This window comes from Morchella sextelata (assembly GCF_020137385.1).
Source record: "Morchella sextelata strain SCLS chromosome Unknown scls_20, whole genome shotgun sequence".
Lineage (NCBI taxonomy): Eukaryota > Fungi > Ascomycota > Pezizomycetes > Pezizales > Morchellaceae > Morchella > Morchella sextelata.
In genome coordinates this window covers 183202-207745 of record NW_025408635.1, presented here as the reverse complement: position 1 = coordinate 207745, position 24544 = coordinate 183202, and the positions used below count along the sequence as shown (strand labels likewise).

Sequence of the window (24544 nt, the reverse complement as noted above, 5' to 3'; positions counted from 1 at the left end):
AGTATTCAACACACACTAAATACTTTCAGTGTTAGCGCCGTACTTATTTGTTCCCGATCTGGACAACTTCTGAAATGGACCGCTATTATTGGCAGCTTGACAGATGGAGAAGTGCGGAGTGCGAGATGTGAGATAAAGGCAGCTGCTTGCGGAGCCGACAGACCAATCTTCAGGGGTGAAAGTCATATGTGAACCTGCATAGAAAAGTGCAAAATTCACTTAATGCGAACACTTTTGAAATCATGCAAAGAGCTTTAGACACATGGAGTAGTAGACATCTACTATTTGTTGGACTAGGAGCATTTCGTTGGTACGGGAGTAGGCGGGGCAGGGATGAGGAAACGTATTGTTTTTAATTATTTGTTGCAATGTACCGGGTGCCTGGGAAGTCCGTGCCATTAATTGGGAGGGGGTGGAAGGAGGGGACGTACAATGAATAGGGTACCGCAGTTCCTATTGTCTATTGGTAGAGTAACTACTCCATGGGCACGGGTACTCTACACTGGTAGGTATGTCTCAGCCAACCCCATCCACTTGATTGACATCTGACGTGCTCGTATGTACACTACTCTACACGGTTCTCTTACGATGTCTTCCTTTTTAGGCCTTCCCCCTCGCAGGCCAGCATGCTCCGCGCTGGACATGGCTAACGGATTTCTCCAGATCGGATGTTACCATCATTCCTCTCCTTTCTTAGGTTCCAAAATTGTGTAGGCCACATGTAAACTGGATGTATAACGGAGAGAGATATATGCCTCTCTAGCTTCAACAGCCTACTGTGGGATCGGTCTATCGTCAAGGACGAGTGGCCTCCGCAGCTGACAGGATTTGCACCAAGTGATAAAATACTGGTCAACTTTATCTAAGAAATTTCTTTAGCTCCTCTGGAGGGCCTGAGATCTTACAAAAAGCCTCTCTATCCCCTGCCTTACTTGCTCAAGGTTCTTGTCGGGGTTGCTCAATAATCACGGTCTTCGTCCCAAATCCAAGTCAGGAGGAATAAGAGAGGGGGGTGGGGGAGGGTACGACAGGGTCGATATCATCAATCCTACGGAACGCTTGGACACAAGCCTCGTGTTTTTTTTCACCTTTCTTTTGCTAGTTGCGGGCTAGGAGGAACTGATCGCAAAACACCAAAGTGAATCAAAGCCACACGAGGAAGTTACCAAGGTTTCCCGCGGGGGTGGGGGAATAAGAGGACCTCGCAAAAACAGTATTCAGCACGGTCTTTATTTGCTAGGATTGGTGTCTTGGAATTCACTCTGAAGAACTTTTTTTTTTGATACTGATTCCCCCTCGAGTAAGTTTGGACGCTCTGTCGAGGGTACATAAACGGCCCCTTTGAATCTTGGATTTAGATGTTGGTTCCGAGGAGAGAATCTTGAACGTGTTTGAAGGGGAAAAATATCAAGAGAGCCTACTAGCTTCTACGTTCCTAAAGAACTGACAAACCTCTGACCAGAAGGCACGAATCTTCCTCTATCTACGAAGTGCATACCTAGACTACTGCGCTTGTCCACCTGCGCTTCATTGCCCCACGACGAACGATACCACGGAGACCTATCCCCCCGGCCTCGCCGGCCTCATCATCACCCACAACAGGCATTAACAACCTGGCGAGCCCGCCAAAATAGAAATAAAAGCAAAACATTGGGTGTGCGTTTTTTTCTCGCGCTGCAACTGTCCCGATCCAAAACTTCTCGCAGGTATGTATGTAGCTAAGAGAGAAAACCCACCGCCTGGGATCACTAGAGTACCTTGCGTTGATCGAATCAGCAAGCTACTTCCCTGACCTTGCCCAGCCCGCTTGTGCCTCATGAGACCAATTCCTTCCCCGGATTTATGAAATGGACACTGCAGCTGATCAGTAATCTGCTGCTTTAGGCATATCGATCATAGATCTTGAGGGCCTTTTTTTTTGACCAGTCATCATATGTTTCAGGCCGTGGACAACACCTTTGAATTTCGAATCGTTTTGATTGATTGATTGAGACGAGATACTTGTTTCTCGCCGCATGAGAGACCTTTTCGGTGGAACATTGAGAGGTCTAGAATTCGAACTTCACTTATCGTTATCGCGCGCTACCATTTCTATTTTCAATACCATAGAAGCAAGCAGTGCTGCTGTGGGCGTCTACAGCTTAGGTGATTACGTATTTGACTGTTTACGGAAGTGAAAGAAAGAAGTGGGATAGCATAGCATACCACATAGCATACCATTACGATCAACTGGCTTGCTTGCGCTAGGTATCTTTGCTAGCTAGCTAGTAGCTAAACCCCGACTGTAAGTATGAGCTGGTCACTTTTTTTTTTTTTTTTTCATTTCTCTCGTCCAGAAGGAATTTATGGTATTTGCAATGTTCATCCGGTCGCCGCTGTACGCTGCTGCTGCGGGTTTCAGATGGATTTTGTATTATCTCTTTGTTCTATTCGCTCCTTTGGTGTAGCTTCATCGCTGCAAATGCAGCTTTGAGCTGTTCATCCTCATCCCTCGATACCTACTACCTACCCCTCACTGATGGATCCGTCCATCCGTCCCATCTGATCACCGTCGGTATCAAGATGTATTCTTTTCAATTATCTGCACTTTCTTTACTTACCCCACTCACTCGCTTTTAAAAGAGCTCTCCCCCCCTCGGTCCATTCAAGGTTTTTCATTCTTCACTTCTCACCACTTTCTTGCTTTTCCTCGTACCTGCCTGTGTTCCTGCAGCGGTCTTTTGATTGGTGGATCCTGACTGATCTGATATTTGCTTTTTCTTATTTCTTCCCACGATGAAGTCCCCAGGCTATTTCCTCAGCGCATTGATCGCTACCATGAACATCCACCTCAGCGCCGCTTATTCCGAATCTTATGACTTCATTGTCGTCGGGGGTAAGTTCCGTTGCTCTCTTTCTCTCTCATCCCATTGGATCCGTATAATCTAACAGCCAACAGCCGGTACCGCCGGAGGCTACCTTGCACACAAGCTCGCCACCTCGCCATATGCGCCCTCCGTGCTCCTCCTGGAGAACGGGCCGAACACCCTGAGCAACAACACCAACAACCCAGCCGACAACCCGAACCTGAAGTCTCTCATTCCCGGTAATTTCGCCGAGAATGTGGCCAGGCCGGACACAAACTATATGTATAAGACTGTTCCGCAGAAGCACCTAGATGACCGCGTGCTGGTGTACCACAGAGGCCGTGGCCTCGGCGGAACCAGCAACCTCAACTATATGGCCTGGATCAAGGGCTACAAGGGCGATTTCGACGAGTGGGCGGAGATTGCCGGCGACCAGAACTATGGGAGTAACGAGGGCTGGGAGAGGATCAAGAGGGTTTGTAGCTCCTTGTGTTGTTGTTTACGCGAATGAAACTGTACTAATGCGCCACTGTTGTAGTTGGAATCGTTTGATCCCAAGGGCTTGCCAAAGGCCTACGAGAAATATGCCTCCCCGGACATGTCCAACCATGGTACAATGGGGCCCATCCACAACACTCTCCCAAAGAACCCACTCCCGGGTATGGGTTCCTTCATCGACGGCTGTGTTGAAGCCGGTATTCCTAGAACCTTGGACACAAACTGCGGCCAGAACATTGGTGCTGGATTGGTCAATATGGCAATCTACAAGGGTGCCCGTGTCTCGTCAGCTACCCAGTGTCTCAATGAGGAGGGCGATATCGGCAGTGGTCTGACCCGCCCAAGAAACCTCGAGGTCAGAACTGATACCAAGGTCGAGAAGATCCTTTTCGACCACAAGACTGCCATTGGTGTCCAGGTCGAAGGAGGCCGCAAGTGTAAGTCCTATCATTATTTTCAGTTTTGCTCCCTACAGATTATTCTAATTTTAGTGTGTTAGTCTTTGCCAAGAAGGAGGTTATCATTTCCGCGGGATTTATCGACTCTCCAAAGCTCCTTCTCCTCAGCGGTATTGGACCCAAGGCCGATCTCCAGGAACTTGGAATCAAAGTTGTCCACGACTCTCCCAATGTCGGAAAGAACATGCTCGACCACACCACCGTCCTCCTCGATCCCATCTTCAAGCAGGATCTCCAAGTCCCCACCGGAAACCTTCTCTTCTCTGAGCCCGCCCGCGTTGAGGCCGAGAAGAAGCTCTGGCTCGATACCTACCAAAATGGCAAAGGTGAAGCTCGCGGCGAGATGGCCCGATTCGGAGCCTCCGCTGGAGTTGCCTTCATCAAGTTCAGCGAGGAAGAGCGCGATCAATGGCCCGAATGGCAGGCCCTCTCCGACGAGGACCGCACCCGCTTCCTTGACAAGGGCCGTCCCGACACCGAGATCTTCTACCTCATCGGCTACAAGCCTCCCGGAAAGGACTTCCCTGAAGGCACCTCGCCAAACTCGTACGCCCGCCTCTTTCTCCTGCAACAGAACCATCTCGCACGCGGAACAATCAGCCTCAACTCGTCCGACCCGTCCGACGCCCCCGTCATCGACCCGCAGTACTTCTCGCACCCCTACGACGTCCGCATCAGTGTCGAGACAATCAAGAAGGCCGTCGAGATCTTCAAGACCAAGGCTCTCTCCGCTCACTTTGTCGGCATGGAGTTCAAGGGCTGTGCCGAGGACCCGGCCTGGATCCAGGACACACCCGAGAAGGCAGAGGAAAACCGCCTCAAGGCGGAGCAGAACGGCGGCTTCTATGTCAACGGCATCGAGATGACAGACAAGGGCATCGAGCACTGGTTGAGGAACAAGGGTCTCGACCAGGGGTACCACGGCATGGGAACCCTCAGGATGGGCAAGGCTGGTGACAAGATGAGGGTTGTCGACTCCAAGGGCCGTGTTGTCGGTGTTGATGGACTGAGGGTTGCTGATACTAGCGTTATCCCCGTCGTCATGAAGTAAGTCTCCTTTCTTTCCCCTTGCATTATGCTGAACTATCAATCACATACTAACATCCCCATTAGCAACCACCCGCAAGTGTCTGCATATCTCATCGCCGACGTCGTCGCCGACGGTATCCTCCGCGACCACGCAGCCTCCGGAAAGCGCCAGAAGCGCCAGAAGATCATTAGACGCTTCGATTAGAGACTCAAACAATTCTTTCACCGCCCCCTTTGTCCCCCTTTAATTCCTTTTTTTCTCTCCTGGATTCTTCTTTCTTTTTCTGTTTTTGTTCCTTTTGATAAACGGTCAGGGCTTGGATTACTGGGTAGTTATGGTGCATTTGTGTATAATTGGGTTTGTTCTGGTCTCCTTATGGCTTTCTTTTTTTGGTTTGAAAATTTCGCTGTGGTTGTTGGCGGTGCGCGGAGGAGTAGTAGAAGAGAAGGGGAGGGGCTTTGGGAACGCTTCTTGTATATAATTAATGGAAATTAGAGCGTCAAAAATAATCAATCTTGTGCCTGGGTAGGGGTGAGTGATATCTGGTGATGATGGGATGTTTTGAAACCTTTGACGATTGGTGGATTGGAACGATTGGTGCTTGGCTGTGTGATGATGGCGCAGGTACATATCTAGAGCTTTCGGTATTTGACGTCCGACATGATGTATCCGTACTCCGACGCTAGCTAATCCGACCGGCAGCCGCACCCGCACCCGCACCCGCAGTACCCCCAGTACCCGCAACCTGTAACCCGACACTAGTGCCACCAGCACCTACCGGGACCGGCCCGGAGACGCGACACAAAGCTAGCCATCCAAGTAACGTGGGTATAAATGATGCCGGGTGCGTGTTCTGTCAGTACTGATTGTTGGAATAGTCGTTGCATGGCTGCTAGCGCTCATATACGGATCGGCGCAGCCTGGAAAGAGGGTTTGTTGTCCTGTCTTGCTGTCATTTTTTTGGTTGGATCAGCTATGGCCTCTTGTCCTTCTTTCTTTCTCTTGCTTGCGGTGCGCTGAATATTATCCCCATTCATCACGAGACGATAGAGCTGATATCGTTGCGGATAATCAGTGTCGGGATTGGTTAAATCTGGTGTACGTGGTCTGGGTATGGGTCAGGATTCGGCGGGTGCTGGTGGGATGAATCCAAGTTCTTCGGTGTTTTTGCTCACATCTAGCTCCGGCTTTGGAGGGAAGTAAGGAGGGCGGGCTCACTTGTTGCGGGATGGTGTCGATGGAGTAGGTGAGATTGTTTATACCGTGAATCGAGTTGTTGACAGCTATAGTAGTGCTCCGGTTTTGAAAAAGCACCAAGTGTGTGCTCGGAGTGTGTATTGGAACTTTTGGCCACGCCGGAAAACTTGGTGGAATTGTTGAAAGAGCTCAATGGTGGGTTTGAACGGTTCGAATCGAAACGCAGACCAATCCAGAAGGAGAATGGAGCATATTCAGGTTGGCTGGCCATGGAGAACTTGTTAGTATATTCGGAGTTGAATATCGTTGCAGTGCCACGGCGGGGGGCTTGGAGCTGTCAGTCAGTCAGGTCGAGTATGAGTGCCTATGACGGAAGCACTCAACGTGCAAGTACTCTGGATCGAAGTGCGAAGAGAAAGAAGACAAAAAAAATACAACCCATAGAAACGCAAGCAAAGAAATTCAAGAAGAAGGAAGAAGGGAGAGAAAAGAGAGGAAGGGTGGGAAGAGCGGCCAGGGAAAAAAAAAACATAACCCAGACTTAAGCCAGAACCTTAAGATTAAGCTTCACCTCTAGCTCCTTCCCATCCTGTCCATGTCTGCTTTTCAATTTCTTTGCCGATCTCAGGCCTATCCAAATCCCCGGAACATGCTGATCTCCCGCCTCATGGGAGTAGCGCCAGTGCCGGAGGTCGGGGGAGATATCTATTTTGAACTTCCCAGGCCGGGAAGTGGTACGAGGTCTCGTATTTATTTTTCTTTCCTTATTTTTTGTTTCCTTTTGATGGGTATGGAGCTAGGTGGAGATGGAGATGGCCTGAGCCGGGGGTAACGTTACACTGTGCTGCAGGTGCATATATATTAAAGAATAAGGACAGGGAGGTGTTAAGATCTTGAGAGTAGCATAGGAGTTCTTGTTTGTCATGTTTTTGAGGAGAGAGTGGTGAGTGTGCTGGATGGGATGAGGAAGGAGGTGTGTTTTGTGTGGGTAGCGGTAGTGGTGGTGAGTGTATTTATGAAAGCATATAAGAGGACGGATATACCAATGGATGGTAAATTGGTAGTGAAAGATATAAGATGGAGGATTGAAAAAGCAGGAAGAAGGAAGACGAAGGAAAAGGTAGGAAGTAAAAAGGAAGAAGGAAGAAGAAGACGGGATAGATGGAATTAAAGCTCACAACACCAGCAAAAAAGCTTACGTGCAAAGCTTAGCTAGGGGGCTCTATAGCTCTAGAAAAACACTAAATTCAGCAGCTAGCAATGCTTCCGTCACATTTTGATCTGTTCTGTTAATCTTTTCTTCCTCTATTACTCTCGGTTTGAGAATTTCATTAGTATCGACAAAAGTCAAAATCTAAAAGATAAAACTACATGTAGGGTTAGTTAGTCAGCTAGGGCTAGGTGCGAGTTAGTATACTGTGAGTATCATCGATATCTCGTAAAGACCAAACAATCAATCTGTCACCGGCGCTTTCGTTTCGTTTCATCTCCGTCCGTTTCGGCCATCATATGAAGGGGATAAACAGCAACGGAAAAATTCAGTACCCAACAGACTGTAAAAAAAAAAAAAAAAAACCAACACCGAGCAGACTCCATAGCTTAATATATAACCCATCTCCCTACCTCCCTACCTCCCTACCTCCCTACCTCCCTACCTCCCTGCCTTCCTAGCCTTACCCATCCCTACCCATCCCGCAATTAAGCTCCCAAGCCCTGCCTATACCATAGGTACGTAAGGCACCACTCTAATCCACCTACCTACCTACCCAGCACTCCAATCCACCCCCAGGCACATTCCGTCTGTCCAAGATCTAGACCTCCAGTCGCTGTGGGGAATCATTTCCGTGGGGTGTGGTATGTGGCACGGTCCTCAGGCTTGGAACTATTTATTGGCGCGGGCACGGTCGTTTGGGCCGGCCAGTTCCAGAGCTGGGCGGAGGGGGGGGGGCTGGAACGTAGGCGTTTTGGGAGGTTAATTTCGAGGGTTGGATATTGGCTTTTGAGAGCTAGAGGGTGGTGGTGGTGGTGGTGGTTTAGTAGGGAGTTGCCGTGGGTGGTATTGAGTCGGGGGGTTACTCGGAGTTGAGGTGCGAGCCATAGTGTGCTGCCGGATGCGTGGTGGTGGTGGTGGTGGTGGTGGTGGTGGCTTGCGCGGTGGTTTTGGTTTTGGTATTGCAAATACATGTGTCTACTGATGTGTTGGTGGAGGAGTGGGTGATGGCCAATCAGGTGGCAGAGATGGGTGCTGGGTGGTGTTTACTAGGTGTGCGATTTGAGCTAGTAGTCTTACAAAAGCTATTACAACGAGCGTAACTACCAACCACCACCGCTAGAGAAAGTTAATACTGCATCATCCCACGCATCCACTGCTAGGCATTGATACGTTGTCTCTCGGCGTCTGAGGGAGGCGACTGAAGTGAAACCACGGGATGATAAGGCGTGTAGCTTTGTATCAAGCTTCAAGACAAATCGATCTCACCGGAAGAAAAGAAACCTCCGGAGTTCCGCTGTCTGTTCAAGATATGAGTGATCACGACTCTCGGAGAATTTCTTCTCGATAGCTTAATTCCGATCGAGGTAGGGTTAGAAATTGGGTTTTTTTTTTGGGGGGGGGGGGTGAGGATACGCATGCACATACCTAAGCCAGCAGTAGTTTATCACTAAATAGTTGAGATACGATGCGGAGCATAAATGAAACCCCGATTAAGTTCTCAGCGGGTGAAACTCTAAACCTCCGATACTCGATGGAGATGCACATGGCCGTCATGTGACTGCCCCGCCTGGCCTGCCGTAAAGTTTCAATCGTGAGACTACTGTACCTGCAAGGACAATTGTACAAGATGTTGGATGCACCAGTACCTCGAGCTAGTAACAGTCACCCAGTACTGCAATCAGCTTCAAAACCGCTATTCCAAACGCCAATTGCAAGAACAGATCCAACCCCCCTACATGTACAGCTACTTACCTACAGCTACAGCAAGAGCCCCATGGCCCACCCCTCCTGTCAAAGCTCCCACGATCTCGTCTCCCCACTTCGAATTCCTTTGCCCCCACATTGAACGTTATTAATAGCAAATCACCATTCAAGCCAGCCTTACTACCTACCCACATACATACCTAGCTAGTCCTTTCACTGACACTCGCTACCACAACCACTCACGCCCTCCTCCCACGTTCTCGGGATGGCATGCAGTTGAGTTCTGTTGGTAGACAATGACAGGCCCTCCACCCACAGTTTCAGTTCCCGGCGCTTGCAAACGCGTGGTGTTACTGCCACCCAACCTCACCTCACCTCAACTCAAATCACCAACCAGCTCTGTCTGGTCTCGGGGAATAATGATTTCTAATTATGTCGGTGCCATGCATAGTTGGTAGGGCGGAATACATTTAAGCTTTTTTTGTTACTCTGTGTGTGATTCTCGTTTCTGTGCCACTGCCACTGATATTGATCGATATCGGGTTTGTGATATATGTGAGTGGGTTTCTTATATTAGGCCCCACCCCACTCACTGATTGGATAGAGTATATATGTAGGCCATACCCACGCATACATGTGTGAGGAATATATGTATGTATCGTGATGTGATGTATATATCGGTGCTGTTCTATATATCGCGGGGAGCTTATATATAGCGTCATATAGCACCGATCGCTTATTGCCGGCAGTGTCAATGTTTCCCCAACGTGTTTTTTAGTGTGTATGGGTGTGAGGAATTGAAAGGCTGGGCAGTAGTATAATTATAATAACCGGCATGATCAATGTGATGGAAGGCGGAGGGAAGGAAGTGCACTTTGGAGGGTGGTATTAATAGTAGATTATATACATGGCATCGAAGAGTACAGTATGTACAGTAGTGGATGAGAGTACGTGGTAAGAGACATATGCTTCCTCGCCGCACTTATGCTTCTCCCCATCGTCATGCTGATTCTTCAGAAACAATGTAGGTTCTGTACTCTACTACGGCATGTATGTAGATGTATGTATGTGGGGTAGAGTTTGTACACATGGATACGTGAGCTCCCAGCATCATCCACGCTCACTCATGCTCATGCCCTCTGTATGTACCCCACGACACACCTACCGCCGCAGATACCGACCAGCGCTCGGAAACAAATAAACGAGCTCGAATTCTTTACAGAAAGAAAGGAAACCCATCCTCGCCAAGGTCCTAAGGACTTCCGGCCGAATTCTGGATCTACATAAAACCACCGTCTCCAGCATCATCCCACCATGTTATGCAGGTACAACATCAGTGTGGGCGCTTGTGTGTGTAGGTACCACGGGCAGCAGCAGTTCTGTTGGCTGATGGCGCCATATCATGTGGTGGCCCAAGCTTTCAACGGCGTGGGACATCTTTTTTTTTTCTCATCGGAGGATATATCTAAGAAGCTTATATTTTTTCGCATTATTCCGGTGAGTTTTAAGGGCTCGAAATCTGGTGATTTATCACTCGCACTAGAGTTAACAACAGGCAACGCAGGGCTGTAACCGCCGCACGCGTGTTACGATGTCGCTTCAAGGACCCTGATCGAAGTCAACAGGGCCCAGGGTCGGGCCGAAGGTTAACGTTAGAGTTAACAGTTAGTGTCGTCTCGGTTCGGCACCACCGTCCCTTGCCTCCACCATTCACCTCCACCGCTAAAAGCTTTAACGTAGCTGGAAACGATGGAAATGATTCCACCATCTCGTGTTTTGTGATCTTGAGTAAGCACACACGGGTCAAGCGAGCGTACGGCGCGGGTAATTGTATGTGCTAGTAGTACTACTTTCCTTCTACTATAGAGTGCATAGAGTAGAGTACCTGGCCAGCCGGGAAAGCTTACAGCCGAACAAGCATATGAGCATTTCAAGGATATAGAGGGTAAAGTCCCGATCGTTCGTGAAGTTCATCGCAGTAGATGGTAAGGCTTTAGAGTACCTACATCAAGTACTTTTAAACTGGTACATAACTACAGTTGGTTTCGTTTTTGTTCATAAGACTTTCGGGATACTCACTGTAGAAATAGAAGATACTTGCACTTCAAATTGTCTCTCACTTTAGTACTAGCAGAGGCACCGCAAACGCAAAGTATCTCCCTGCTGAAAATTGCTTGCACCGCCATGCACGTCTCTCCAAGCGATCCCACACCTAAACTAGGCAGATGCATCTCAACGCCAAGAACAGGGGTCCCAGGCACAGTCCGACCTATCATAATGCGTCGCGGGGATGATGGAGATCAGCCGCTTGCTCTAGTCCCGGCGCGTAGAGGAGTTGTAGGATGGGGGCATATGTGGGTCTACTATTACTCCCTCTCGCCCTCCAATTCTACCGGTTGTTGTTGGAGGATGAGGAAGAGGAGAGTGGTATCTAATTACGGCGATACGGATCAGTTCTCTCTCTCGTTTTTCTCGGTATTGGGTTGATTGGTTCGATCCGAGTATGGGAAAGATTTCCAGTCAGCGCCACCCCAGGAGTAGTGAGTGGTGAATGGTTGGTTGATCGATGGGTTGGCACTGAGACTGAGAAGACTCGGGCCTTCACAATAACACCTACGTATTCGTGTGGCTATGAAGACTGTAACTTGCAGACAGACGGACAGGCAGACAAAGATTGATTCTTAATTCTGTCGAATGCGAATACCAAGATTGTGGGTGTTTACTGTAGTTAGAGCACAGTAATTGTAGACCTCGTAAAGAAGGGGAGTAGGTGCATACCCTTGATCACTAAAATCTAGCCCATGCCAGTTCACTTCATTACAAGCAAGATCTGCCCTCCCCCTCTAATAATGCCGCCTCCAGTCACGATTCGATTCGCCTCCCTCCTATTACCTACTCCCCCTACTCACACACAACATACATATTGGCGCACCCTCCCTCCCCTCCTCCCACCATTTCTCCTCCTTCTCTTCTTTCTTTCTCAAGTTCCTGGTCTTATTGATAGATATTCAACGACCTCAAGTGACGTTTTTCGGCAGCAACCACCACCAAAGCTACTCGAATACTGCCGTAGTATCTTCGACAAAAAAATTGGCTGGCCACTAGGAGGAAGATCAAAGTCTCACATACCAATCCATCAAATATGTTTTCAACATCATCCTCATCATGGAAGCTGGCACTAGTAACAGTACTGTCGACGCTCCAACTCGCAACAGCACATTTCCAGATTCAATATCCTTCGTGGCGCGGTAACACTCTCAAAGATGATATGCAATGGAACTATCCCTGTACGCTCTCTTCTCCATTCTCCTTCTTCGACCCCCCACAATTAACAACATAATAGGCGCCGGTGTTCCAACAACCAACAATCGTACCAACTGGCCGATAACTGGTGGTGATATCTCGATTATTCCAGGATGGAATGCCGGGCATCCGACAGCGTTCTTCTATGTCAATATGGGTTTTGGATCAACACCACCGAACATGACGAACATCATGTTGCCAGTATTCCAGATGACGGGGCCGAGCAAGAATCCATACCCGGGCAGCTTCTGTCTGACACAGGTCCCACTGCCGACGAACGCGAGTGTTAAGGTCGGCGATAATGCGACAATCCAGGTGATTCAGGTCGCACTACATGGAGCGTCGTTGTACAATGTAAGTGTCCGCGCGTTGGGCGGTGCGAGATGTGTCATGTGCTGACGATAGCTGGTTAGTGTGCGGATATCACGTTTGTGAACCCAGAAGATGCGGACCCGATGCCAGAGGGAATGTGCCAGAATTCGTCGACTATCGGGTTCAACATGGTGTATACTACCCGGTCTGGAGCCATGGCCAATTCGCTTATTGATAAGAACACAATGCTCACCGTGATCATTGGAGGGTTGGTACTGGGATGGTTTTTGTAACGCGGTTGAGGCGGCCTAGTCTCCTGCAGTTATCGGTATCGGTGTTTTTTTTTTTATAACTTTTCATTTTGTACAAAAGGGTTCCTTTTCTTGTCTTATTTTTTTCCTATGTTTTTACAGGGGTTATTTAGGTTTTCTTGATTTTTTTGGGGAGGAGGAGGACGAGATGGGTGAATGCGCGCATAGCCATTGCATTGTAAATGATCAGCCTGGGATAACGTAACTCTAGCTCAAGCATGAAGCAGCTGCAGTACAGGGAAGGGAAGGACGCAGGGTGCATCCTTTCCCTTCTCTTGCATCTTGATTTATTATATAATATAGGTACTTTTTTTCTCTAGAAATTTCTCTCGGAACGGCCGAGATACTCTCTGTTGGTTGAAGCAGTTTCGTTTCATATAGTGTCATCTGTTGGGTTGGGGCTGAAGATGAGGCAGTTTCGTATCTGTGGAGCAACATGTACTGTAGGACCGACGACTGGTTCTGTGGTTTAATTACTGGCTCGGCGTATGAATTAATGCTGTGTATCTTGGAAACGTTGAGAGTGGTAATTGAAAGCTTATTTCCTGCAGGTGCGGTGTGGGTAGGGGTAATTCGTAACCCGGCACTTTATGGAGACTGCGCTGACGATGCATAAGGCTGACATGACACGAGTTCTTCATTGTAAGAAATGCCCATGCGCAGAAGAGTACGTTGAATGATTATTCACATTACTCATGTTACACCGTCGAATCTATAGCTTTGGAGCTTGATAGGCGCATCGTGATCTGGTGGTGTGGTGTGATAGGTGTCTATGGCAAAGAAGGTTTACTGGCAGAGGTGCAGTCAACGACAACTCCAGTAGTAAAGTTATTACTGGAATGCAGATCCATTCCGTTACGTCAGGGTCTGCGATATCAACGATCAAGCAGTGGGTACGTTTATCGATAAATCAAGCTAGAACGCCATCGGCTTTAACATGATGAACCGTGGTTGTGGAAGGAACCACATCACGGATGCATGACACTGGAAAACACCCTCATTCGAGAGCACACCGTTCAGTAGTCCGATCTACAATTCGAAAAAAAGATTATCTATTCCGGCCCACTCAAGAAGTCAATCCACTCGGGAAGTTTCATGAGCGGACCTTTTGCCCCGGAAAGGAAATAAACTGGAATGCCCCGCCAATCACCGGTTCATTGATTCGTGGTTGATGAGCCGAGCTGTCTTAAAATCTTGACTGTTTGAGGTGACGTTTCCCATCTCCACGGGTTCAATAATCTGTAGGTAAAGATAGCCCAAGTTGTGGTTAAGGCTTGTTTCCCGTACGCTTATTGAACAAGGGGCAGAATAGTGTACTCGGCCGTTACACGGCCGAGGACCCACAGCAGTGATCTTTGAATAAATATATATGCTGACGAAGTGTTCAGAGCTTATGAGGTAAACAGGCCTGCGAGAGGCAATACGAGTCGGTTCAATATTACACATCAAGGCCTCCAAAAGAGACTTCTTTGCCGGTGACCGATATTATTTACTGTTGGTTGAAGATACTATACTCCCCTCTTAGGAGTGGACTGGCTACCGCCCAATACAAGATAGAATTGAAGCTCCCTCGACTGCGGCCAACATGAACGGGGAAATGAGGTGGAAAGATTGAAATGAACTCTGTGCATGCTGTCTGCTGGGGTCAGGCAGTCTTTCTTTTTGAGTACCCGCCCTTTTTGCAATGCAATGCTTCCTGGTAATGTGGATATTCATGACGTCCTTAGAGAAGCATTTCTGATTAGTCTGAACCAAATGACCCAAGTTAAAAATTGGTAGGAGAAACGTCAACTGGAGATGAGTCCATCTCATTAGTGATGGAGGTGGAGGGATGTTGGTCGATGGGAGGATAAGAAGTAGAGTAGATGAAGATTCGGTAGTGACCATGGGAGCAAAGGTGGCGAAGAGAAGATGACGTTGCCGGTTGAGGGCGGAGAATTGTATTTCCGACCCCGATTCGGGCCGTGCTCCTAGCATCAAGTATTGCCAAGCTAGCTTTAAAAAAGGAGAAATGTATGTACTCGGTGGGGGTTAAGTTCCGATTTCTGGCCGCTGCCCACCAAATATTGCCAAGCTAGTTTAGAAACTGAAACAACCTAGCCCGAGCGATGTAACAATTAAACAGCTACTGCAAGCACCCGCTCAATAGTCCAGCCATTATCTACATGTATCTTGACTGCCAGCGTACGTACAGGTTCACGCTAACAAACCTCACTTTAAACACACTGGTACTCTCCCGATCCCACGCTCTGAATAATTCTTTCACTTCGCTGAACTTTATAATCAAGAAATTTGTTATTATAATAACTATATAGACGCCTCATAGACAAAAACGCTCTTGAAAGAAGCACGCACTAGTATAGTACCGTCAAAGTTGGAAAATCAAACCCACAAAAGAAAACCCCCAGCCCCGCGCGTTAACAACTCCCCCAGCTGTGCATTAAACGCACTCCTGAACGACCTTAAAGCTATGTCCCTCCATATTAGGCCCACTGACTCCCTCTTTTCCCCAATAAACTTCCCACGCCGGCTCCGCGTCCTCAACCACACCCTCAAGGAACCTCTGCGCCGCTACCCATCCCTCATCTTCTGCGTCTCCATGAACTAGGATCTTCCCGAGTTCGTGCTGCTTGAATTTCCATCCAGTCGGAGTTCCCTGTACACTCATTGTTAATAACTACACTTTCTCTATATATCGGAAGAGGCTAGATTGATATACACACCTGCGCACCAACACACTCGAACCCAACTCTTCCGTTGGGCATAACACACATCCTGTCATATCCAGGAATAAGGAGTTCAGTGCTATTCAACGCGATCACGAATTTGGCAGTGATGGCAGTGTTGAATTTGGTGCTGATCGTAGCGTTAGAGTTGACGGTCTGGTTGGTGAGGTATTGCCCGCTGAGGAGGCCCTGGTTGGCGTCGTGGGCGACGCGGAGGCGGAAGTCGTTGCAGTAGGCAGAGACAACAGTAACTATTGTTGCGAGGGTGATGAGGAATCTCATATTGATGTGTGCTTTGATGTTTGTGGACGTTGTGGTTGTTTGTGTAATGATAGTGGTTGTCGATGTAATGATACCTAGCTAGTTGGTGTGGGGTGGGCTGGGGTCGAATGAATGTTTACCGGAGTTTGTTCTTGGGAGGGCAAGCGGTGTATTTATTCATGTCACTTTATGGTGGGTTCATAGAAATTTTTCTCGGACTTGAAACTCCATAGTATGGTAGTCCTCGGTCTTTAAGGTTCCCGTTTCGTTTTCAAGTAAACTGTTGAACGTCCATATTCAAAGATTAAGAAAGAGCATTAGCGCAATCCTTAAAACCCACTCTTTAGCGTGGAGCCGCTCGCACATGAAAATAGTATCATACCGAGTTTCTCTTAAATTGTCGGGCCTAACTAGGGGTCGGAATTAATGAATTAAACAAAAACAAAAAACTAGGGGTCGGGATCCGGCACGAACTATCACTCGATTACAAAGTCACCATGCCTACATAATTAGAATTACTTCACCAGAGCTCACTCGGTTCCTGCATGCCGCTGAGTTTAATTCGTTTATTCACGAATTAGCATTTAGCTGTTAAGTATATATATGACTTTTATATCGTTTTCAAGCAGCAGAATATCTGCTTAGACACGATATATTTGGCGGACTTGTAGTTGTGAGAGATTAAAAGTGAAGAAAGAAGGGACGAGACTAGAGAACAACCATATCTCGTCTTGTACTTTGGGGTTTATGTTGCACTTGCTAATAATACATACGGGTCAGTCTTACTGAAGCATCAAGACTTTCTGATATGGCCAACAATGTCTCTGATTGTCTTGATCGGAGTTTCTAGTTGGAAAAGGTTATTTATTTTCGATTTTACCTGATCTGAGGCTTTTTTTAGCTGTCCCAACCTCATTTTCAATGCTTTACCGTAGAGCTCTTTCGTCTTCAACTTTGAAATCAACTTCTTTGTTTGCTTTAACAGGAATGCGAGCCTCGCGGCTCGTCCCGGAATTGTTTCTAGCTAAGTGAAAAAAAAAAAAAAAAAATGAAGAGAAAAAAAGACCCTATTAGGTATAAGGGGAATGCGGCGAAACAAGGAATAGACGAATGTATTTAGAAGAAAAGCCAAAAAGAAGAAATGAAACGCTTTGACAAAATTGTTTTAAATATAAGTGTTTTAATTGTACTTACAAATGACAGAAACAGTCTGCAATGATAGGGTATTTTATCGCGATCTCATCTGGGATAATATATTTTAAGTTTTTTTAATCGTTCACACCATTTCTATTTGGGATTCGATAGCGCTTTTCAATGAAGTTACGTACTCGTCGTGGTCTTTATACTCTTCGAGCATCTTGGTTATTTCTTTGGCGATAGTAATTATTGTTTTAAGGGTTACGGTAATTGCGTCGTTTGAAGCGGGTTTCGTGTCTGGGAATAAGAAATGGGAGTGGAGGAGGAAAATGTTTTTTCTGTTCGTCCGGTCTGGAGGCCAAAATATTTGGTATCGAGCTGTTCGACAAGACTGAAATACTTCTCGTCTCATGGAGAATACTAGACTCTGACTCTGGAGTAGAACGAATTTCAGATCTATCCGATTCCAAGGCAAGAGCTCTGGAAGAGGGGAAAGCGTGCACTGAAGAGGGAACTTCATAAGAGTTCAAGAATAGTGTACTTACCCAGGTAGGGTACCACCCTTGGGCTTGAAACTAATCCTCCGTACTACCGGATCTTCCACTGGACTTGTTCGGTTCAATCTGTCGAAAAATCCTATTTTAATTCGATATTGACTATAATACTTGGAATATTTCAGTGCTAGAGATATTACCTCTACCTGTTCGATAGGTTGACAATAGATAATGGCTCTTTCACGGCAGGCTTGAGCTCGGTAACCTTCTGTGCTTGATACCTGATGTTCTCGCGATTTGTTCCACTTCTCATTACCGTGAAATCTTCAATACCTGTTATGGTTTTAACTCTCCCTCCATATATGTTGGGAGTGTTGCTATCATGTATATTGATGGAATCGATAGTTTCTTGAATTGTTTAATATTATTATAGGTTGGATGGAATTCTTTATTGTTAATAATTTGGTGGCATTCGTCGAAAAATATATTTTCCAATTTTCATTTGGATTCAAGTATCCGTCTAATTGAGAGCGGTCAACAGAGAGAAATAGCAAATCGCGAAGAATACGTCTGTTTGAAACAGTACAGGAATGAAGATAGTAAGGAAATGACTGGAAATGACTGAAATGACTTTTATCCTCCAAGTGTGCAAACTAAAACTGCAGCCAGGCCTGTCGTCCCCTGACAGCTGCCGGAACTACTACCAGATCTCAGAGATAGCCACAAGCGCCATATCCAAGCAAAGAAAGAAAAATAGTAAAGCAAACACGATAACAAGGCGAGGGTGGGTGGGAAAGAAAAGGTAGTAGAAGGGGCAGGTATGCGGATGAGGAGAGAGGGGGAAAGAGAAGGGGTACCGCTCCCTCTATTAGATCTTCTCCCTCAAGAGAATATACCTGCCCCACCCTCGACCCGCCCCCACTAGGAAGGAAACAGAAAGGACTTAACCGCTCCAATTGGCATAGGGAATCGATTCCCAACATAAGTATTGTTTAAATGGGTTTTTTGAGTTGCCTCAATTGTTACATATATTAATTTGTATTCGGAAATTGGAATCTTCTTCTATAGATATGAATCCAGCCTTAACTATAGTAATCCAGTTAGCTAATTAATTTTGTTATATTTAAAGTGTTTTTACCTCTTTTGATCTTCGGTCTAGATCCTCCCCCAAGGAAATAGGGTATTACTACAACTATGGTGCCATTATTGGGCTAGATTGCTAATGCCATAAATAAAATCGACTTTCCTTCTCCTGTTCCCAGTATAATGACGAGTGGGGATTTTCGGGCGAGTACAGATCCTAGTGCCAACTGCTGACCTTTAGGTTTGTATCCGGCCGCTGGAACTAGGCAGTTGTTGAGATGAACACTGTTGAGGGACCCGGAGTTTGACTAAGGCCGGAGTAGCACGAGCTTATCTAGATCCATCTGATCCCAAGGCAAGAGTGATGAAAGCGGATAAAAGGTGCACTGGAGAGGGAATTAGCAACGACTCAGTTCAGGATCAATCTAGGCGGTTGTCTCCATCAGTTCAAGAACAGTGTACATCACCTGATGAAACATAAACAAGATGGGGTATCAATCTTGAGGATAAAACCAATCCTCCGTACTAGCGGATCATCCAGTGGACTGGACTGATTTGATCGGAAATACAGTCGCCTCTCGATATAAGGATATGGCCGGGACCGAAAACATGTGTTGACTATACATAGCCTGATGATAGACGAAGGTTAGCACCACGTGTATGCGGAAAAGGGGTTAGAAATGACTGACCTAGGGATACAGGACGACCCGGAGCTTGAGTCTGGAGCAGCACGAGCTTGTTCAGATCTATCTGATCAGAAGGCAAGAGATATCTCGTCCCCGGTCCCAAGACTCCTGGTCACTCATCACACCGATGAAACCAATTCGTAGCTGAAAAGATGTCTGTATTGATCATGATGCAAGATCGAAAGATATCACGCCTGTATTATTCGCGATGCTAAGAATACTAGTGTTACATAAAAATTAACGTTGTGCGTACGCTAGTCGTATTAGCTTAGTAAAGGACAAATATGAGTGAGCGGTGGCGGCAGCAGATACGTACATGTAGGTGTTTTGATGAGGCAATCTTTAACTTAGTTCTTGTAATGCTCTTCATCATAATCCATCATTATAAGTGAGTCGGTTCATTGCTTTAAAATAGCCAATCACGGTTTTATTCGTTCGTCGAGAAGGATAGAGTTGTGAACACAATAACGTGGCGTGACAATTAATATAGTTGGTTTAGGGATTAATAAAGGTAATTTTTCTTCCAAAGAAACTCTCGGGGCTTTGCATTACATCTTTACATGGTCTCGTCCTAACTTACCCAAAAACTCTAGATGAGGTTTCGTTTCGTGCCCACGCTTAACTTGTAACAAGCATTGGAATCGTGATATAGGTTTCAAACGATCGGCAGACGATGACCGTTACCAATTCCTTTCCCAAAACTAGATCACGATCAATCTCTCACCTCTACAGCGGCACAAAAATAAGTGCGGGAGTCTTCACTACATGTAACCATGTGAATCATGACCCATCACTCGAGCCTTGGCACCCCCTTGACATCGATACGAATGATTCACGGTGAACCTTTGATCCCTCAAACTCTGATATATACCATAAATGTAGGTATATATCATTCAAATAGAAGTTCCTATTGTCATTTGATTTATTTATTATCCCTCACCCAGTTACTAGCAAGGTGCGCATGTAGCCATTGCTTAATTACTTCGATATGCACAGTACTAGACAGCTAGTGGTTAACGTTGGGAGACTAATTTTTTGTCACATAAATTCGAGTAATTATAATTTTGTCGGACTAAACCACCACCAGAATATATTGGACCATCATGGTCACTTTCATATCGAGGATGAGAACTACAGAATGTGTTCAGTAGATTACAGCACACAGCCACCATGGACGAATGGTTTTGCCCAGATCAACCCACTGGTGCCCAGCGGCTATATTTTTTTGGTAACACAAGAATTAAAAAAAAATAGATATGAAATTCATAAAGCTAGCATGCCTTTTTGCGGTAGCTTGGCTAATCCATCCGGCTAGGTCATCCCCCAAATACACTTCTAGACTTTATCAACCGAGTGATCTTTGCCAACGACAGTCTCATGATGTTCAAGCTCTCCAATCTGCTTCGCCACCTTTTGCGTAACCTCGGCCCTGACATCATCACCTTCGAACACTATTTATCGAGATCCATCATCAGTATGCATGCAGATTTATATGGTGAGCATGAAGGGATTCAAAGAGACTTACAGAAAGATAATTCCTCAAGAGTACGCCCAGAGGTTTCTGGGAAGAAAAAGTATATGACAGTACCCTCAACAGTAATCCAGCAGCAGTACCAGATATAGTATCGCCATCCAATATTGTCCATTCCGATGGGGTTAATGAAGGTGTTACAGAAGGTTGCTGCACGGCCCCACCATTGCTGCATTGTGATACCCTTGGAACGAATCGTGAAGGGGAAGATCTCAACAAGGTAGGCTTTCAAACACGTTAGCCGAGGAGATACGATGGAATATAGGAGGCAAAGAGGTAGTCTTACTGTAGGTAAGAGCATTGAAGCCCATGTTATAGAATGGCGAATAACAGAAAATAGCCACCACAGTCAATATTCCAGACGCCGTGCTTCCTGTTGCCGCATATCTTGCTGAACTGATTGTAAGGATGATATAGACTGTGAGGATACCGAAGATACAGGTCATGTACATCTGTCTTCTTCTGAACTTGAACACCGCAAGCGCCATACAGGTACCGTTGACCCATGACCAACAAGTCATACCAAGATTGACCAAATTTTGACGCTTTCCATCTTTGATACCAACTTGGTCGAGAATCTTCTTAAGATAGAATGAAAGAGGGTTGTTTCCAGACCACTGAGTAAAGACACCAATGCAGAGGGCGAGGACGGCACGACGACGGTTCCCGGCAGTAGTGAAATATTGGCGCCAAGTCATTTTCTTACCCTCAAGCTCGAGCTTAATGGTAGCTTGAATCTGAGCAAGTTCGGTTGCGGCTAGCTCAGAACTCTCATCTCCCTCAGCATGGTATTTCACCAAGATGTCACGGGCCTCCTCGTGTCTATCGTTGGCAATAAGATAACGCGGTGACTCCGGAATAAACCTGGACGCTAGCAATTAGCGGATATCCTTTGAAAGAGAGAAGGGAAGTCTAGACTCAACATACCAGATGCTACCAAGTTGAAGAAAACTAGGAACACATTGAAGTAGAGAAGGGATTCTCCACGACCATGTATTCGTCATCTGGAAAGTGCCATAGTTCACACCGGCAGCAACGATAGCACCGATAAACCACGAGGAGTTGAAAAGGGATGTCAAGACAGCTCTTTCTTTGGGGTATGAGAGTTCTCCGATCAACGATGAGGCAGCAACAATAGCGAAGGGGATACCGAAACCGAGGATAATTCTAGCGATGACGAACATGGCGACTACGAATCTGTAAGTAGATGCATTGTTCATTATGCAGCTCGATATACTTACAGTTCTGGGCTGCACTCTGAAGAATGGAGCCGACAATCATAATAAGGGAACCAAGGATGATACTCTTCCTACGTCCATGCTTGTCGTTCACCCACGGGACAAATGGAAGCGCAATAATACAACCTAGAGAGTATGAAGCTGACATGAACCCCAGTCTGGCCTCATTTGGATGATCGAAGACTTATAAGGTTAGCAGGGGAGCTTGGTTTACACTAAAAGAGCGGACTTGAACATACAAGTCTGCCAGTTCTCGATTGTCTGGATACCGTTCATCATCGAGGAGTCGAACCCGGAGGTCCATTCGACACCGAGACATGATGGGACCATGACAAAGTACATGGAACGAAGATTTGGTTTCTTGTACCTGGGTAGTAAATGATATTGTTAGCCACAATTTCAGGACTGTATAAGCACCGGAGCAATACACGACTTACCATGGCACCTTATCTTGCTCAACCAATCGAGTTACCACTGGATCAGCCTTTTCTCCAACAACCATTTTGATATTTTTTTCTGTCTTTTGGGTTGATGTATGGTGTTGAAACTGGCCTGGAATATTGAAACCCACAGTTCCTCAAAATCGGAGAAGAGGAGAGGGACAATTTAAAGGGTCCATAAATCCTTCCTCGATACACCCATGTCAGGGTGAAATAAATGGATAAAAAAATAAACCTGGGTATTTGCGACCACCCCGCATTGAGGGGATCCCTATCAGTCGGAAAAAATAGTAAAGTCAGCCGCTTCATATGCATGATCATGATTCCAACGTCTTTACCCGGAAGGAGAAATACCCCAGAAGCAAGATGAACAATTTCCAGGACGTTAGTGAGACTTCTGAAGGACTCCCGCTTCCCCGGTGGATGTCTTGAACCTAAATGGTGATCGCCCCCGAAACAAGACTTGAGAAGTGATTCTGGGGTAAACCACTAATAATCTATATGTGGGGAAGGAACGGTGTTAGATTTCACTGGCTTGGGGCGAATCTATCACACGTGGGGGTCGGGTTGTGCGGACCGCATACCGACAGTTCTTGCCTCCTTCGGCTCTGCAGTACGATATGCCAAGACATATGTCGGTTTCTTATGATATTTGTCTGTGGAATCTCAACACTTGGCCGGCTCCCGATACCCAGTCACATCTTTTGAAGACTGGGTTTGATATCGACAGAAATTACACCGCTCCTTGGAAACCCAAATTAATATATCCTCACTTCCCCACATCACCTGGCCAGGGAGCGCAAAATGTGGCACTCATAATCCTGGTTAGGATAGGTATTGAAATAATTGAGGAGCTTAACGAGACCGCACATTTGCAGATTGGCCCTGGGATTTCCTTCTCATGAAACGCCACTTCCCGAAATTACAGCATTCCACTGCACTATGGGGAAAAGTTGATATCCTGGGTATGAGAGTAAAATGGAGGCTCTGAAATCCAATACTTCGGGTTTTGTGGGGAACCCAATTCTACTTTCTTTGACCGGTTTGGGACGTGTACATGATCAAGGCTTAGGTGAACTACTTCCCCTGACATCATCGGGGATGCAGTGCTTCACTTAAAGTACAGCACCCAGCCTTAGGGAAGATTCCCCTGCTTCCGAGACCAATTGTCGGTTCGATGCTGCCGAATAAACTCATCCGTGCCGCACGCGTGGAACCGGGAGACTTTCCGTGACAGATATTTTGACACTAGGCCTTTTTTTTACACTGCTGACCGACGACGATATATTTGCTTGGAAAGAGACTGACTAACCCCGTTGTTGAGAGCTAAAATTTTGTGAAAATGCAAAGGGAGGGAAATACATCACTTTTTGAGTGGATTTGTGTTCCCAAGCTTTAGGCATTTGCCTAATAACCATTTAAATCGAACGCATGACTTGCTGCCTTAACGAGTTACGGTACGATATATATAAGATCGGCCTATTTTCATATCTGTGTGGCGAAATCTCTATCCACCTTCTCTACAGGTAAAAAAATATTGGGGGATTCTAATATAAACAGTGATCGATTGGCATTCGGAGACATTACTCTCCAAAAGACCAGTCTCACAACACCAACCTTTCTCCACACCTGCCAAGAACTATAACGCGTCCCATAAAGGCTGTCAATACTAATTCACCAGTAAGCAGACATGTCAGATCATGGGGGCCTGCTTTGACATTAACACATTCTCGCGCCAAGTGTATATTATATTAGCGAGTCTACGCCGTCGGCCTACAGATATATATATGAAAAGCTACCAATCGGAATGTTTTAGGGCGCGTCCATGGAGAATTGAGTTGAAAATTCTGTCAGTAAACGGAGGAGTATTTTGAAGACATTGTGGTCTGTCGTGTCGCTAAGCCCTGACGGGCAAAGCCCAGAATACTGATTGAGCCTATGCACGTTGGTGCGAAAAGTACTCTATTACCGGTTGACCTGAACCGGTAGATGGCCGGTTTCGGAGTTGGGGGTACTAGGATGGTGGTGCAAGAGAGCATCCTCACATAAGCTCAATTCCACGGCTTTGTGGGCTGT

At 46.5% G+C, this 24544-nt stretch overlaps 5 protein-coding genes across 5 annotated transcripts; 3 read left to right on the top strand and 2 right to left on the bottom strand.

The window, feature by feature from the left end:
- Positions 1 to 432: 432 nt before the first annotated feature.
- H6S33_006288 (uncharacterized protein) lies at positions 433 to 1906 on the top strand (the record flags this gene model as incomplete). The annotated part of the gene is made up of 5 exons (XM_044837972.1): positions 433 to 505; positions 664 to 697; positions 1269 to 1300; positions 1463 to 1706; positions 1885 to 1906. The coding sequence occupies 5 exons, from the start codon at positions 433 to 435 to the stop codon at positions 1904 to 1906; spliced, it is 405 nt and encodes a 134-aa protein (XP_044689815.1).
- An 869-nt stretch (positions 1907 to 2775) lies between these two features.
- Positions 2776 to 5036, top strand: H6S33_006287 (uncharacterized protein; the record flags this gene model as incomplete). Its single annotated transcript, XM_044837971.1, has 5 exons — positions 2776 to 2875; positions 2939 to 3321; positions 3385 to 3781; positions 3844 to 4849; positions 4916 to 5036. The coding sequence occupies 5 exons, from the start codon at positions 2776 to 2778 to the stop codon at positions 5034 to 5036; spliced, it is 2007 nt and encodes a 668-aa protein (XP_044689814.1).
- Positions 5037 to 12088: 7052 nt separating this feature from the next.
- H6S33_006286 (uncharacterized protein) lies at positions 12089 to 12854 on the top strand (the record flags this gene model as incomplete). Its single annotated transcript, XM_044837970.1, has 3 exons — positions 12089 to 12233; positions 12290 to 12603; positions 12663 to 12854. The coding sequence occupies 3 exons, from the start codon at positions 12089 to 12091 to the stop codon at positions 12852 to 12854; spliced, it is 651 nt and encodes a 216-aa protein (XP_044689813.1).
- A 2458-nt stretch (positions 12855 to 15312) lies between these two features.
- H6S33_006285 (uncharacterized protein) lies at positions 15313 to 15880 on the bottom strand (the record flags this gene model as incomplete). The annotated part of the gene is made up of 2 exons (XM_044837967.1): positions 15313 to 15528; positions 15596 to 15880. The coding sequence occupies 2 exons, from the start codon at positions 15878 to 15880 to the stop codon at positions 15313 to 15315; spliced, it is 501 nt and encodes a 166-aa protein (XP_044689812.1).
- A 4714-nt stretch (positions 15881 to 20594) lies between these two features.
- H6S33_006284 (uncharacterized protein) lies at positions 20595 to 22530 on the bottom strand (the record flags this gene model as incomplete). Its single annotated transcript, XM_044837956.1, has 7 exons — positions 20595 to 20710; positions 20785 to 21015; positions 21077 to 21654; positions 21718 to 21979; positions 22032 to 22211; positions 22268 to 22395; positions 22466 to 22530. The coding sequence occupies 7 exons, from the start codon at positions 22528 to 22530 to the stop codon at positions 20595 to 20597; spliced, it is 1560 nt and encodes a 519-aa protein (XP_044689811.1).
- Between the last annotated feature and the right edge of the window lie 2014 nt (positions 22531 to 24544).